The 14,960-nt window shown below is 58.5% G+C and overlaps 1 protein-coding gene across 1 annotated transcript in view; it reads left to right on the top strand.

The window, feature by feature from the left end:
* The window catches only part of LOC133277468 (hydrocephalus-inducing protein-like), a 43,938-nt gene extending 29,780 nt beyond the window's left edge, over positions 1–14,158 (top strand). Inside the window, exons 19-38 of the mRNA XM_061469309.1 lie at positions 77–286; positions 1,173–1,310; positions 2,144–2,321; positions 2,795–2,925; positions 3,639–3,772; positions 4,655–4,791; positions 5,612–5,739; positions 5,827–6,018; positions 6,417–6,566; positions 7,304–7,531; positions 7,694–7,804; positions 7,970–8,128; positions 8,695–8,975; positions 9,326–9,545; positions 10,296–10,508; positions 11,235–11,398; positions 11,698–11,848; positions 12,097–12,327; positions 12,939–13,163; positions 13,630–14,158. Coding sequence (XP_061325293.1) covers positions 77–286; positions 1,173–1,310; positions 2,144–2,321; positions 2,795–2,925; positions 3,639–3,772; positions 4,655–4,791; positions 5,612–5,739; positions 5,827–6,018; positions 6,417–6,566; positions 7,304–7,531; positions 7,694–7,804; positions 7,970–8,128; positions 8,695–8,975; positions 9,326–9,545; positions 10,296–10,508; positions 11,235–11,398; positions 11,698–11,848; positions 12,097–12,327; positions 12,939–13,163; positions 13,630–14,088 — 3,840 coding nt within the window. The 3' untranslated portion in view covers positions 14,089–14,158. The remainder of the gene's footprint in view (positions 1–76; positions 287–1,172; positions 1,311–2,143; positions 2,322–2,794; positions 2,926–3,638; positions 3,773–4,654; positions 4,792–5,611; positions 5,740–5,826; positions 6,019–6,416; positions 6,567–7,303; positions 7,532–7,693; positions 7,805–7,969; positions 8,129–8,694; positions 8,976–9,325; positions 9,546–10,295; positions 10,509–11,234; positions 11,399–11,697; positions 11,849–12,096; positions 12,328–12,938; positions 13,164–13,629) is intronic.
* The last annotated feature ends 802 nt before the right edge of the window (positions 14,159–14,960 follow it).

Below are 14,960 nucleotides of genomic sequence, written 5' to 3'. Positions count from 1 at the left end.
CTTTGGGCCAAGCCGAGGCTGCTCTTCTGCATCAATTGCCGTGCTCCACGTGTGGATCTCTCCTCCCTGCCTGCAGGTTTTCGATATCCTGCCGCTGCACGGTGAGCTGCAGCCGGGCCAGAGCCAGCGTGTCACCTTCTCCTTCTTCGGCCACGCCAACACCGTCACCCAGGTCACGGCGCTGTGCAGGGTGGAGGGAGGCCCGAGCTACGAGGTGGCTCTGCGTGGGGAGGCCTCGCGCATCAGCTACCTCCTGGACACCACCGAGATCGACTGCGGGCTGCAGGTACCGCACGCTGCTCTTGTCAGAGCTCCTTGTGTCCACCCATGACCGGTGGGTTGGTGCCCACCCGGGGCGAGGGCTCTCCCCCCTTCCCAGCTGCTTTGCTGGCTCTGTGGCTTGGAAGTCCAACATTTGGGTGATACCTCCAAGCTGGTGTTTAATGGCCATCTCCAGCCCAGCCCAGCCCAGCCCAAAGCTGGGAATCCCTCCTCTTGGAGGTAAGTAACGCTGCCTCCTGGGGCAGGCAGGATCCCAGTGGTGATCTCCAGAGGGACGTGTCCCTCAGACATCCATCCGCTGATCTGCTCCTAAAGCCAGAGGTCCAAGGAGGTGCTCTCTCTTTTAATGCTCCTGATTCATGAAGCCAGGAGGCAGCTGACTTGGGCTTCCAGTCGCTGTAGCTGCAGAGAATGTCCCAGAATAGCCCCCACTGTACGTCTTTCCAGTTACGACCCCCACAGCTGTTTCCAGCTGTTGGCCCTGTGCGCGTTGCCCTGTCTCCCTCCCTTTCGGCTTGTGTTGTGCCCGCAAATACTTGCGTGCAGGTGCCTTTTCTCCTGAAGTGCTTCAATGCCTCCTCCTGTGTTTCAGCTCGCTGTTGGGTGACACCTTCAAGTGCAGAGGGCTTGTGTCCCCTACTTGGTTTGTTTCTGATCTTTCCACGGTTGTTATCGCACCTCTGCCACAAATAGCTGTTCCCGTGCAGGGCTCAGAGGTACCCTGTGGCCGCGGGTTGCCCAGGTTAACGCAGAGAGCCCAGTGCCCATCTCTCCTGTGCGCTGCCTGCTTCTGGGCTGTGCTCCTTTGCTTTCAACGCAATGGAAGAGGAATGACATTCTCAGCAGCAGACGTGTGCCTGTAACTTCCTGCTCTTCTGTCCTCTCCTCAGGTGTTTAACAAAGTCACGGAAGCAGCGGTGACCCTGCAGAACAGCGGGAAGCTGGGATTTGCCTTTGTGGTGCTGAGCCCCGGCACAGGCACTGCAGCCAGCCCTCTGCCTGGCGTGCCCCTGGTCGTGCCTAGCACGGTGAGTAGCACAAGGGCTTCAGCCGGCCTGTGTCAGGCTGCCCAGGAGAGAGTTCTGGGGGAAAACAGGGGGAATGAAGACACAAGCCCCGTCCAAAACCAGCCAGGAGAGACAGGGCTGTGAGCGATTGCTGCAGATGCAGAGGAGGTCCATCGAGCCCAATCCTAATGGAGCCGCTGAGTGGCCTTGGCCGCCGCTGGCTCTGCTGTCCTACAGCAACCACCAGTGGGAGGCACGAGTGCTCCGGGAGCTCTTTGGAGCTGAGTGCTGAGCTCCTGGGTTGTGCCATCACTGGAGCATCACTCCATTCCAGCTTGTCGTCCTGCCTGGGTGTCTCAGAGCTGGAGCAGTGTTCCTGCCTTGGTGCCCTTTTACAACGGGAAGAGGAAGCCAAAGGGCCAAGTGGCTTCCACCTTCCTCAGCGCCTGTGCGTCTGAGGGATGAGACGCTGATGTCCTGTCCTGCAAGCTGCTGCCAGGAGCTGCTGGCCCTGCTGGAAGCACAGGCCCTTCGCTGCTCTTCCAGAGCAGCTGGTGCAAAGCTTTGGTTTGTTGTGCCTGGCTCTGGCTAGCAGAGGGTAAACCCTGTCAGCAGAAGAGCTGTGCTCATGCTGAGCAGAGGGCAGCCTTGCGAGGCCTCTGAAAGACATACTGCATCTTGGTGTAGGAGACTGGGGCGTTTGGATCCAAGAAAGCTGGAGGTAGTGATGTCTGATATCAGTTTCCTTATGTATGAGAACCTGTCTTGCCTTCTCAGCGTGTCTGTCATGTGAGCCATCCCCCCACTGAATCCTCTTTGGTACACTCCCTCCCTCCCTCTTCTGTGCCCTGCAGGGTTACGCTGAACCTGGCAAGCAGCAAGTGCTCAAAGTCTATTACCTGCCAGGAGTGCCTGGAGTCTTCTGCAGGGCTTTCCAGATCCAAGTGGGTCACCTGGAGCCAGAGAAAATCACGCTGAAAGGAGAAGGGACCTTTCCCAGGATCCACTTGGACCTGCCCAGGAACATCAAAGGTGAGCACTGCCTGTGTGCTCGCCAGGAAGGTGCCCTGGCTTTCCCTCGTGCCATATGCCCATAGGGCAGCTCACAGGCACTTCCAGCAGGCCTGGAGGTTTCAGGGCTGTCAGGCAAACTCAGCCCTCTGGTTGCTTCCTTAGTCTCTGGCAGACAAGCCCATGTGGGCTTTGCCGCAGGAACCATCCTGCACAGCTTGCCAGAGGTCTGGGAAGATGATGGCTGGGCAGAAAAGCTTGGGAAAGCTGTAAGAGAGGCCGGCAGGGATTTTGACAGGGTTGGGTTTGCATCCCGTTTGGTGGCTGAGATGCACCTGTGTGGCGAGAAAGACGGGTGGGGGTGAGAAGCAGCAGGATCTCCTTTCCCTGCATTGCTGGAGCAGTTTGTGTCCGGGTGTCGGGGGAACGGGGCTTCTCGTCTTGCGTGGGATTTGTGCTGCCCCACTGCTATTGGTGGTGTTCTGCGCTTTCAGGCAATGCCAAATATGAGAAGATCCTCCAAAAGGCCAAAGAAAAGGTGGACAAAGGCAGACAGAGAGAGGAGGCCATTGCTCTGGGGGAGGCTGTGGCAGGCGAGCCCCGCATGGACGACTCGGGCACCGTGGTGAGTAGAGCTGCTGCCCTGTCCCGCACGTGCCACCCTGCTGCGTGTCACTGGAGCCCCTGCGCCCCACGGCACCTGCCCAGGGCCCTGCTGGCACTGGGGGCCTCCCTGCACAGCCCTGGCAACGGACTGTGTCAGCTCAGCGTGCCCCGTGGGCTGCCCGCCTCTGGGAGTTGTCCCCAGCTCCTGACTACCCCAGGGAGATGCTAAAGGCTGTGCTCAAGCAGTTGGGTTTATGGGGCTCTGAAGGACACACAGGTCGGTGCAGGGGGGTTTGTTGCTCACCGGCCAAGCCCTGCCAGGTTTACTGAGCGTAAAGCGGCAGCCTGAATGCCCCCTGAGGCTGTGCTGTGTTCTGTCATCTCCAAGAGGCTCCAGCTCTCTCATGGTTCCCTTTGCAGGAGAGCTTTTGTGCAAGCTGCTTTGGCACTGACTGGAGGCAGGGCCATACTTGGAGCTTTGGAAGGTTTCTGGCTTGCCTGTCCGTCTGTCCAGATCAGCTTTGATAAGTGGGCAGGCAGAGGTGCTTGAGTTCATTTCTTTGGAGATACGATCCTGCCTGAGAGAGCAGGGAGTGTCACAGACACTGAGCAGTGAGACAGAATGACTCCGTCACCCCTCTCAACAAGAGCAGGGTGGGATCCTGCACGTGAGACAAGCTTGTGCCTTGGGAAGGACCTCTGCTAACCAGCCCCTGTGTTTACTTTCCTCAGTGGGATGCTGAGCTGCAGATGCAGATGGAGGAGATGCTTATTGAGGAGCATGCCTTGGAGCAGCAGAAAGCTCTCACGTCCCGTCCTGCGGAGGACACTGCCTTTCACCAGCGTGTACATCGGAGGCTTCTCAAGTTAGTAGGGACTCCTGTGGCCTGTCTCCAGGGGCCCCGAGGGTAACAGCCAGCAGTGCAGCCCTGCTCCTGAGAGCTCTTGTGTCTCAGAGCTGGAAATAGCTGAAGACTTGAGAAAGGGCCTGATGCTGGGAGCTACGATGTGCTCCCTGTGGGCAGCTCGGTGTTCTCACTTGCACAGTGCTACCCTGAGCTCTGGAGGTGCTCCACTCCCCACAGTTGCTGGGTTCTGTTCTCAGAGCTGAGGGGGTGCAGAGCAGCAAGCCCTTCCAGACAGCACAGGCACCGCCCCAGCTGACCAGCTCTGAAAGGGGCATCTCAAAGCTGGCGTCGTTGCGCCAAGAGGGGTCTGTGCTAAGCAGGAAGAGCAGGGAATGGTCCAGATCCCTTATGTGCTTTTCCAAGTGGGATTGCCTGCAAAAAGACCCTCTCAGCAGTCTTGTAAGCGTTGGTTACTGCATGCGATAGTGTCAGGTGCTGCTTTGGGGACAGATGTGGTTGCAGAGCAGTGGAGGTATCCTCTGCAAGGAAATCCTATGACAAGGTCCTGAAGCAGTTTCAGGCTTGGGCCAAACACCCGTTTAGTGGTTTCACTGAGACCAGTGGAGATGCAGTGCACTTCTCTGCAATGGCTTTTCACAGCATAGGAACTGTGTCCAGTACCCACTTGAAACTCAGCCGAAGATCCCACTGGTGGCTGATAAATCCTAGGCCCTGCACTCCCCATGATTTAGCCAAGTCTTATTACTGGGTGCTCAGGCCTTGGGTTTCCTGAGCTTGGGTTGAGCTTTCACAGCAGTGAATACGCAATTATCCACTCCGTTTGCTTCTCCACCCCACGCCATGCTGGGCTTTACTGAGTGTTCTTACTCCTCCTTTCAGAGCTGAGCTGCCCGAATACGTCCTGGACCTTGGCTATGTTGTTCCCGGTGACATCCACACACGCATCGTGAAGGTCACCAACACCGGGCACTTCCCTGCATCTTTCCATGTTGATGGATATGTCCTAGATAACACAGGTAACCAGTGGTGGAGAGGCTTCACAGGGGCTTGAAGGAGCTGTCTCTGACACATCAGCTGAAGCCATTGGACATGGGGAGATTTGAGTACTTCCTTGGATAGCTTTTTCCTCCTTAGTGCCCCCCTGCTGGGTGCCCTGTTAAGAGCCTGAGTTGTGGCGATCAGTGCCCAGAGACCTGGTCCGCGTGTGGCTGCCCTAAAAACTCATTGCAGGGGCCAGAAGGGCTGATGCCCTCGACCGCCTCTCGGCCTCTTCTGAGTTTCTTTGTGCACTCTGAGGGTTTATGTTGCAAGGAGAAGGCCCCTCTGTGGTTCGGAAGTGCTTTGCTTAGAGTTCATAGTGCTCAGCCTTTCCTGAAGGGATCCCCCATCTTCTGTGGGATCTTCTGCTGTATCGAAACAGGCTTCCCAAAGAGGCCTTGAGGTAAGGCTGCAGCTCCGTCACGTGGTGACTGCTGTCTCTGAGGGGTGGTCAGGCATCTCTCCTAAGCCGCTGTCCAGGGAACAGCAGAGCATTCGGTATCTTAGTTGGAAATTCTCCTTTGGAGAGGTCTGTGCATCCTTCCCTGAGATGCCCGCTGAAGAAATTGCTGGAGCTCCTCAACCAATGTGGTTCATTTCTACCACGCAAGCCCTGGGTTCTGGCTGTGAAAATCCTTTTGCTTTGGGCAGTGACAAGGGGAGAAGAGCAGCTTCTCTGGAGGTGCAAAGGAGTCTTTCACGGAGCTGCCAGCCAGGACAGCCCTGTGGCCTTACCGTGCTTCTGATGTTGCTTCCTGTTGCTTGTGTATCTCAGCTGCTTTATTTTCCTGTGTTCAGGCTTCAGCGTGTGCCTGGACCGTGTGAAGCGCCTGCCCTCCTGTGAGAGCAAGACATTTGAAGTGTGCTTCGACCCACAAAGTGCCAGCCGGCCTCTGGGAAAGGTGGATGTGCTCCTGCCCATCAAGGTACTCCAGCTTCTGGGGCAGGCAGCAGGTTGGGCACAGCAGCGAGTGTCAGCCGGGCTCTCAACTGGATGCTCTGTCCTTCTCTAGGTCAGAGGAGGCCCCACATCGCAGGTCCGCCTCCGTGCCATCGTGGCTGAGCCGTCCCTCAGCCTCTCCAGGGACAGGCTGGAGTTCTCCGCTGTCCAGTGTGGGCAGTGCCAGGAAGAAACCATCCAGCTCCACAACACGTTCCAGGTCCCCTGTCAATGGTCCATCAGCGTGAATGAGCCTGTTAAGGAGGTAAAGCGCAGACAAGGTGTAACACGCAGCTTCTCGGGTGGGTTGTCTTTGCCTCTCTTGCCTTTCCTGCCCCTCTGGCTGCCTGAGCACTTGGGCTGCAGCTGGCTTGAGGGAGCTTTTGAGGGTACAGAGCAAGGCTGGTTCACCTGGGCCTGTTGACTAGCTGATGCTTCACTTGCCTGCCATCTTCACCCATTCCTCTTCCTCCTCTGAGGACACTGCCTCCCCATCTACCTGCCCTGCCAACACGTTTGCCCTCCAGTTCTAGGCAGTGGTGGCCACGTCTGGGTGGGATGAGGGTGCTCCCTGCACCGTGCCAGCATGTCGAAGCACTGCAGGAGCCGAGGCTCTGTCCTCCCAGACCAAGGAGACCTCACGCGAGTGGTTTCTGTGCACAGGTGAACAAACATCTGCCGGCGAGCGAGCATCAGAAGCTGCTCGAGGAGATGAAGTCTGCGCCCTGTGGCTTCGAGGTGCTGCCGTCAGCTGGAACGCTCGCTCCAGGACAGCAGTGCCATGTCCAAGTCCGTTTTTCACCCACGGAAGAGGTGAGATTGGAGGGTGTCACCCCCAGGAGGTGTGGCAGGGCAGTGTGGTAAGGGGAGGCCAGCAGAGGGAGCGGGGGATGAGCTCTGCCTCCACATGGAGCTTTCTGCCAGCCCTGTGCCCACCGTGCCTCAGTTTCCCCTGCACATTCCCACGCAGTTCGGGAGTCACCTTAAATGATGGAGCATTGCCAAAGGCAGTTTGCATGTGGACACCGTGACTTGGAAACTGGCAGCGTGTGACAGGATGGACGCAAGTGCTTCCATGGCAGGGGACAGTCCCAGGGATCTTTGAATTGCTCGTGGAGATTTCACCGTCTCGTGTCTGGCTTTGACCAGAGCCGAGCACTGAGCAGAGAAGACGATCCTTATTTGTGTCCAGTGAGAGCGCAGCTGCCTCTTTCACACAACTGATGTTTGCCTGGTGCTGCAGTGCCAAGACTGTGTCTGAGAAAGCAGACCTTTCTGATGAGTGTTGCGCTCCCCCATGACTAGGTGAAAACCTCTGACAGCGCATTTTAGATCCACCTGGTAGCCAACTCTCCAGTTACAGTCCACAGCAGGACTCACCGCAGTTACTCAGAGCCATGCAGATGCTGTAGCCCCTGCTCTAAGTAAATACCTCTTTTGGGTTCAGCTTAGAGGTGCTGACAAGACCCCTGAGCCTGGGGCGACTGTTGACTTGGAGGCGCTGTCACCTGGGGCTTCACGGAGGAGCTTTCTGTGCTGCTTCTTTGCAGAAGTGCTACCGGGGCGAGCTGCACATCCAGATTTGCCAGAGCAGCCAACGCCTCCAGGTGCCGGTCTTGGGACGTGGTCTGGAGCCACGGCTGGAGTTCAGCCCCGCGGAGCTCGAGCTGGGACCGCTGCTGCCACAGAGCCATGGGGAAGAGGGGACAGTGGTGGTGAAGACCCCCTGTGAGGTTTACTCGCTGGAGTTTGACCAGCAGCGCCTTGCTGAGGAGCAGGTGAGAGGGAAGGTCTGTGCACACTCCTGTAGATTCCCAGCGCTCCAGCATTCCCAGGCTTGTGCCAGGGAGACGGGGGGATGGCTTGGCTGGGGAGTCTGTTCACGTAGTGAGGGTCAAGAAACTCATCCTGTCTATGGTTTCTCTTCCCTCTCTGCGCAGCTCCTACGGACACCGCAAGGTGACAACAGCCACAACAGCTTGTTGCTGCCTCCCTGTGCCCCGGCCGGGAAGCTGACCGGTGAGGCCCAAGGAAGGGGCATAAAAGTGAAGGTGAGATGAAATCTAAACGCTAAAACTCCAGGTGGCAAGCAGCATGTTTTACTCATTTCCTCATCTCTTCCCCAGCCTACCATGGTTTGGGTTTCTGCCAGGAGAGTGGCAGAAAACCTTTTCTCCTTCTTTCCTTTTGCTTGATATCGGTCCCTGCCGCCTCAGGTTGACGTTGTGGATCCACCGGGAAAGGTGGTGAAGCTAGGAAACGTCTGCATTGGGCAGACGGTGAAGAAGATCGTCACCATAGCCAACAAGAGTGCAGCCCCTCTGGCCTTTCAGCTCAGAGTCACATCCACCGCGCCAGAGTTGCAGGAAGCTGGGGTAAGGCCCTTTCCTTCTCCGCAGAGCACTTTGGTGTGCCTGCAGGGGGCGATGAGGCGCTGTGGGTGGGAGCTAGTAGCCAATGAGAACTGTGGGCTGCCCTGGCTGCCTGTGCCTGCCCTGTCCTCCCTGCTGGCACTGCTCTGCCAGCAGATGCTTGCAGTGTGAATGCTTCAGCTGAGCTGGGTGCCAGGAGACCCGGAGAGACAGAAGGGAGAAGGCGGCACAATTCCTCTAAGCTGTTTTAGACACATACATCAGGATGCAGCCATGTATTTTAGGTGTGGAAAGGTGAGGGAGGTGAATCTTGCAAGAGGGAGATTTACAGCTCTGTTTGAACTTCCCTGAAAGCTTTAGAAGACAGAGCTGAGCTCAGCGTGACCAGGTGGACACGTGGCAGAAACACCTTTGGTATTAGCTAGGAATGCCTAGGAGGGAATGAGTGGGAGTGGGGCAGTGTTGGTGGGGACAGAAGAGGAATTGGAAGCCTCTTCCGTGAGTCTGATGAGGGAGGCTCCACAGCTCGCTTGCCAGATGAAATAGTCTGCCTTCATTTCTTGGGGTAGGTTCTGTGCTTGAAGCCCAGCAAGGAGCTAAAGCTGAAGCCCAGAGGAGACAGAGGCAAAGTGGAGGTGACCTTCTCCCCGAAGCGCCCCATCCAGCCGTTCAGCGGGGAAGTGCTGCTGGAGTGCGGCGGGCTGGCGCGCTCCCTCTTTGTGGTGCGGGGCTCCTGCCAGGGCAGCCTCGTGAGCTTGGACCAGGAGCAGCTCAGCTTTGGAGCCGTGGTGCAGCAGAGCTACACGTGGCGGCGCGTGGTCATGCGGAACGCGGGCGTCACAGGAGTCAGGTAAAGCAGAAGCCCGCCCCCTCTGAGGGCTGAGAGCTTGGATGAGGGTTGTGTGGGGCCGTAGTGTGCCCAGATAGTTCCCCTGTGCTTCTCCATCCCGGTGGAGAGTTGTGCAGCCATGGCCGTGCAGTCAGGCCCTAGAAGTTAGCAAAAGGGTACAAGCCCCCTTGCCTGTGGGTGCAGTGGGTCCTGCCCAGCCTGAAGCCTTATTGCCAGGTGGCTCAGCATCAGGCCTGAGATGTGGTGGGAAAACCCACAAGAGACTTAGAGCCTCACACTCAGACTTACCCTGCCTTCAGAGCTCCCCGTGGCTAATCCTTCTTTCCTGTGCTTGTGCTTTCCTGGGCAAGGTTTACGTGGGACGTGGAGAGCTTCAAGCCGGACTTTTCCATCAGCCCCACGAAGGGTTACATCAGCCCAGGGAGGGATGTCCCCTTCGTTGTGACCTTCCGCCCCTCGAAGCTGAGCCAGGCTGTCCAGTACGAGGGGCTGCGGTGCTTCATCCAGGGCAGTGAGGCGCTGCGGCTTACGCTGTCAGGATCCTGCGTGGAGGCCCCTGGCCCCAAAGAGGTAACGCAGCAGGGACAGGATGGGCCCCTGGAGCCCAGCATTTGCACCACATCTCTCGCAGGGCAGGAACTGAAGGACACTTGTGAGCACAGACTTGCTCGTGCCAGAGTATCCCAGAGAGAAAGTGCTGGGCAGGATTGCCAGAATTCCTGAGCCCTCTCATTGCCTTTCTCCCCTGTTCAAGGTGCTGCTCCTGCAGTGAGCAGCTGGGCTGTCGTGGCTCTGCACTGCAGCATCCGTGCCATGGGAACACCCTGCCGGGCTCTTCTGAGACCCTCCCCACAGAGCCACCCCGCTGGATGCCGGCACTGCACCCGCAGCCACACTTCTCCCCCCTGCCGGGCCAGGGCTAGGGCATTCAGCAGTAGGAAGGGGCAAGGCATCTGCATCCAGCCCCTGGGAGCGGGCAACTTGGCAGCTGTTGGCTCTTGCTCCCAAAGAGAGCGTGGAGGTCCTCTTCATCCTGCCCATGAAGGAAGGGGCTGTGTGGCTGCAGATCTTGTCCTTGCACTGGAGTTTCCTTTCAGGACTCCCCGTTTCCTTTCAGCCAGCATGCGAAAGGCTTGTTCTGCTCCCTTCTTCAACAACAAGCAGCTGGATTTACTCCAAAAGCTATGGCCAAAGTGTAATTTTTGCACGTGACAAGGGAAAGCTGCTCCCTGTGCTCCAGGTGCTGGTGTAGAGCCAGCGTGAGAAGAGTGGGAAGGGTTGTGGGTGCGAGCCAGCAGCCTCTGTGCTCCTCTGTTCCAGACCCTGACTTTCAGCTGCAGTGTGCGTGAGAGGCAGAGCCAGACCATCCTCCTTTCCAACCCAAGCAACGAGGCCTGGACCCTGCAGCCCATCATTGAGGGGAAGTACTGGAAAGGGCCTGAATTTATCCATCTGGAGGCCAGGCAAAAAGAAAAGGCCTACCAGGTCACCTACAGACCCCTAAGCATGAGCTCTGAGAACAAGAAGCATCAGGTACGTGAGCTGTGCCAGCGTGCTGAGCCTGGTGGCACGACCCTCGTAGCTCCCCCTGCTTTGGGCAGGAGGCTGGAGGAGATGACCTTCAGAGGTCCTGTCCAAGCTGAAGGTGTCCTGTGCTCTCTGTTGGAAGCTGGGTTTTGTGGTGGCTGGAGGCCAGGCCCGGGCAAAGGGCAGACGGGAACTGGGGAGTGACCCCACAGGTGTTGGAGCAGCTAAGCTAACAAGGCAGGCTTTCTGAAGGGCAAGAAATGAAGTTTGTTCTGCGCAGCTCCTGGTTGCTGCTTGTGGCAGCCCAGGGGGCTCAGAGACCCCCATGCTCAGTGCACAGGCTGCACAGGCTCTCCAAGCCCTGGGCACGACCACTTCTGCCAGCACCACCTGGCTGGTGTCCTGCAGCTTGCAGGGAGCAAGAAGGGCAAAGGTGCCCTGCAGTTTCTCAGTGCCCCCCTGGCCGTGAGCAGGCAGGTGGGAAACGAGAGAGATCTCTTGACAGTCATGCAGGAGCTTTGGGAGGAGCCCTTCCTGCAGGTCTCAGGCTGGGCACATGGGGGTGACTAGCCCCTCTGCAATGTTTTCTGTGCCACGCCAGCGACAAGCTCCTAAATGAAAGGGGTCAGTTGAGAAGGGCTCTGGGGTGCTGGAGCTGCTCCAGTGAGAGCCTCAGGCATGGAACTGTCCCGGGGTGCTGCAGAGCCGACTTGTCCTATTCGTTGTCTGTAGGGCTCCATCTTCTTCCCCCTGCCGGACGGGACAGGCTTACGCTACCACCTGGAAGGAACTGCTGAAGCCCCCCGGTGTTCAGGGGCCATTTCCCGGCAGGTTCCATGCAGGAGTTCCCACACGGAGCTCATCCCTGTGTCCAACTGGCTGCACAGCCCACAGAGGTGAGTCCAGCCCAGGAAGTCTGGTCCCATCAGCAATCCCTGCAGCAGCACAAGGAAGGAAGCTTCCAGTGCCTGGAAGCGCCTTCCTGGAAGCTTTTCCCTCTCCTTGGCCATGTCTGGCCATCCCCACGTTCTGCCTGTGCAGAGCCATCCTGGAGGGCTTTCCTCCAAGGGGGATGAGAGCTGGCGCCCTGTGCCTGAGGCACTGAGGATGAGAGGGGCTGTATTGTACCCCCACAGGATGGGTATCCTAGGCGAGTCCTTTCTGTTGACCTTCACTGCATCCTTCTCACCCACAGGCTCCTGGTGGTTATTGACATGCTGAAACCAGAGAACGTGGAAAGCAGTTCTGTGCTGCAGGGGTGTTCCTACATTGACGTGCCAAGCTCTGCAAAGAAGGACTACCAGCTCACCTTCTTCTCCTACAAAGAAGGAGTCTTCAGGGCAAAGGTGAGTGAGGACACTGGTCTGCAGGGCCCTTCAAGGAGCTGTTGGCTCACCGAGAAGCTACACGCCTCTTTTCATACCTCCGTGTGCACGGGTCCTATGAAATAGCACACGTGCTTTCTCTGGTCTGGCACTCTTCCTCGGTGGGTGCTCATAGCCATTCCTGGAAGCAGGGCGCTGAGCTCACTGGGCTCTTTTGGGTCTATTTTCATGTGTGCAGTGAGCAGCACTTGCCTTTCTGTCTGATTCAGGTGACCTTCCTCAACGAGACAACCGGAGAGTACTTGTTCCACGTGGTGACTTTCAAGGTGACGGCTTCGGGACCCATCGGCACTGTGAAAATGAGCACCGCTGTTCGGCAGAGGGTGTCCTCCACCGTCAAGGTGGACAACCCTCTGCCTGTCCCGGTGACGTTTGACGTCACCTGCGAAGTGCCCGACGTCAGCGCTCCACAGCACTTTACTGTTCCTGCACAGTCGAAGGTAGGAGCAAAGCTCCTCCGGCTCACTCTGCTCTCCCTGCTCCTGGCTAGAGGGGGTGCTCTTGAAGGGTGATGCCTGAAAGGAGCCCTCTGGGGCTTCTTTCCGTGGTGGCAGCTCCCTGCCGATGATCTAGAGAGGGAGCAGGGTGCGAGAATATCCCCAGTGGGAATCCTCCTGCGCTGGTGGAGTCTGCCCTGCTGCCCCCTGTAACACGCTGCCACTGGGCCTCACGTGGCAGGTCCTTGTGCCACGTGCCCCTCGTTCAGTGTGGTGCTTCTAGCTGTGAGTGGCTGCAGGACAAGCCTCAGCCCACGGCCGGGTTGTCTGCAGCCTGGATTGACAGGAGGCGGTGTGTGCCCTGGGGCTTTCTAGGGTGGGAAGCTTCTAGCATGATGCTGGAGGGCTCTGAGCTGTTGGGATCTGTCCCTAAGTGAACCGTCTCCCAGAAGGAGCAAGGCTGTGCCCGAGAGAGAGGGAATCAGAGCAGGGAAGGCGGCACAGCCTTCCAGCACTGCCTGAGCACAGCAGGGACCAGCTGCCCCCTTCTCAGGCTGGCGTGTTCCCTGCCTCTGCCTGACGCAGTGGCTTTTTCCTTCCTTCCTTCCTCCCAGGCGGATCTTGTCTTGGAGTATCAGCCCCTGAAAACGGGTGAGAGCACCGGGCACCTGGTGCTCCAGAGCAGCGACTTGGGCTCTCTGTCTTACAACCTGCAGCTGAAAGCCATCTCGCAGAGGCCAGAGAAGCCCGTGTATTTCCGCGCCACGCTGGGCTCCCGTCAGACCATCACCACCAAAATACGGAATTTTGCCCAGCAGAAGACCGAGTACCTGCTGCAGGTGAGCCCGGGCTGCCGGGGCTCTGGCTGGCAGGCAGCTCCTCTGGCCAGCACCAGCCCTCTCCACCAAGGGGTCCAAGTGCCTCTGGCTTGGCCTGGCAGAGCCAAGGTGGCCACGTGAGCCCAGGGGTCTTGCCACTCGTGTGGGCTTGTTGCCAGCTGCACTGTCCTCCCGTGTGGGCGCGTGTCTGCTGCCCTGGTCGGAGCTGCTTTTGCAGGCCCTGTGGTGCCTGGGCTTGCTTCCCCCTTGCAGCCCAGGTCTGGCAGTCAGGGGTCTTGGGGCTTGGGTGCAGGGTTGTCCCTGATGGGCACGTTTGCACAGTTGTCATGCCCATTCAGGGCAGGCACTCACCAGGGGTGTGGTGTGGGTGGGAGAGGCCAGGGCCAGGGGACCATCGTGTTCTTCCCGAGGTGCTGGCTCTGCTGTTGTGACCCGCCCTCCATGGTCTCTTGTCTCCCCTGCGCAGACCGACTGTGCCGACTTCCAGACGGCAAAATCCATCAGTGCGGCACCTGCTGGCGCTGGGGGCTCGGACCTGAGCGTGGAAGTGACCTTTGAGCCCTGCCAGCTGGGCGAAGCCAAGGCCACGCTGCAGCTCAGCTCCGCATTGGGCGGGCAGTACCGCATCCCACTCATCGGCCTTGCACTGCCCCCTGAAGCCCAGGGCCCCTTCCTCATCCCAGCCGGCGGCTCCACCTCCATCTCCTTCAGGAACGTCTTCCCGAAGGCCACGGCGTTCCAGTATGCAGTAAAGCACCCGGCCTTCACCGTCAGGGCCCCCGAGATGCTGCGCGCCAAGAGCAGCACCACCATCACCGTCTCCTTCAGGGGCGGCCGGGCTCCTGTCACCAGCAGGCTGGTGGTCTCTTGCCCTGGGGGCTCCTGGATCTACCACCTCCGGGGCCTGCCCTCCACCCTCAAGTGACCAGCTGCCCGCGGCCCTTCCCGCCACGTTCGTGCTCTCTGGAGCAAATAAATTTCATTTAAATCCCTCCCACACGACGTCCTTGTCTCTAAACGGGAGAGACATGAATTTGCTGGATGGACAGCCGGTGGACAAGGAATTGGCTGGATGGCTGCGCACAGAGAGTCGCGGTCAATGGCTGAATGTCCAGCTGGAGACCTGTGACGAATGGAGTCCCTCAGGGGTCGGTGTTGGGGCAGACCCTGTTCAACGTCTTTGTCGGCGACACAGACAGTGGGATCGAGCACCCTCAGCAAGTTTGCTGACGCCACCGAGCGGTGTAGTGCAGTCGATGCGCTGGAGGGAAGGGATGGCATCCAGAGGGACCCGGACATGCTGGAGAGGTGTCCAGCCTCATCAAGTTCAACAAGGCCGAGTGCAGGCTCCTGCCCCTGGGTCAGGGCAATCCCAGGCACAGCTGCAGGCTGCGCAGAGAAGTGATTCAGAGCAGCCTGAGGAGAAGGACCTGGGGGTGGGAACATGAGCCGGCTTCAGCGTGCGCTTGAGCCCCGAAACCGCCTGTGTCCTGGGCTGTATCACCAACAGCATGAGCAGCAGGTCAAGGGAGGTGATCCTGCTCCTCTCCTCTGCTCTCATGAGAACCCCGCGCGGAGCACTGTGTACACTTCCGGTGTCCTGAACAGAAGGACATAGAGCTGTTGGAGCAAATCCAGAGGAGGGCCGCCATGCTGCTAAGGGGGATGGAGCAGCTCCTGTACAAAGACAGGCTGAGAAAGTCGAGGCTCTTCAGCCTGGAGAAGGGAAGGCTGCGTGGAGAGCTCATAGCAGCCTTCCAGTACGTGAAGGGGGCCTACAAGGATGCTGCGGAGGGA

Source organism: Pezoporus flaviventris, unplaced genomic scaffold (assembly GCF_033815535.1).
Source record: "Pezoporus flaviventris isolate CSIRO_AGI_PZ_B2104156 unplaced genomic scaffold, CSIRO_AGI_Pfla_v1 ptg000056l, whole genome shotgun sequence".
Classification (NCBI taxonomy): domain Eukaryota; kingdom Metazoa; phylum Chordata; class Aves; order Psittaciformes; family Psittacidae; genus Pezoporus; species Pezoporus flaviventris.
The sequence above is the reverse complement of the archived record's forward strand: the minus strand, read 5'-3'. Positions and strand labels throughout refer to the sequence as shown.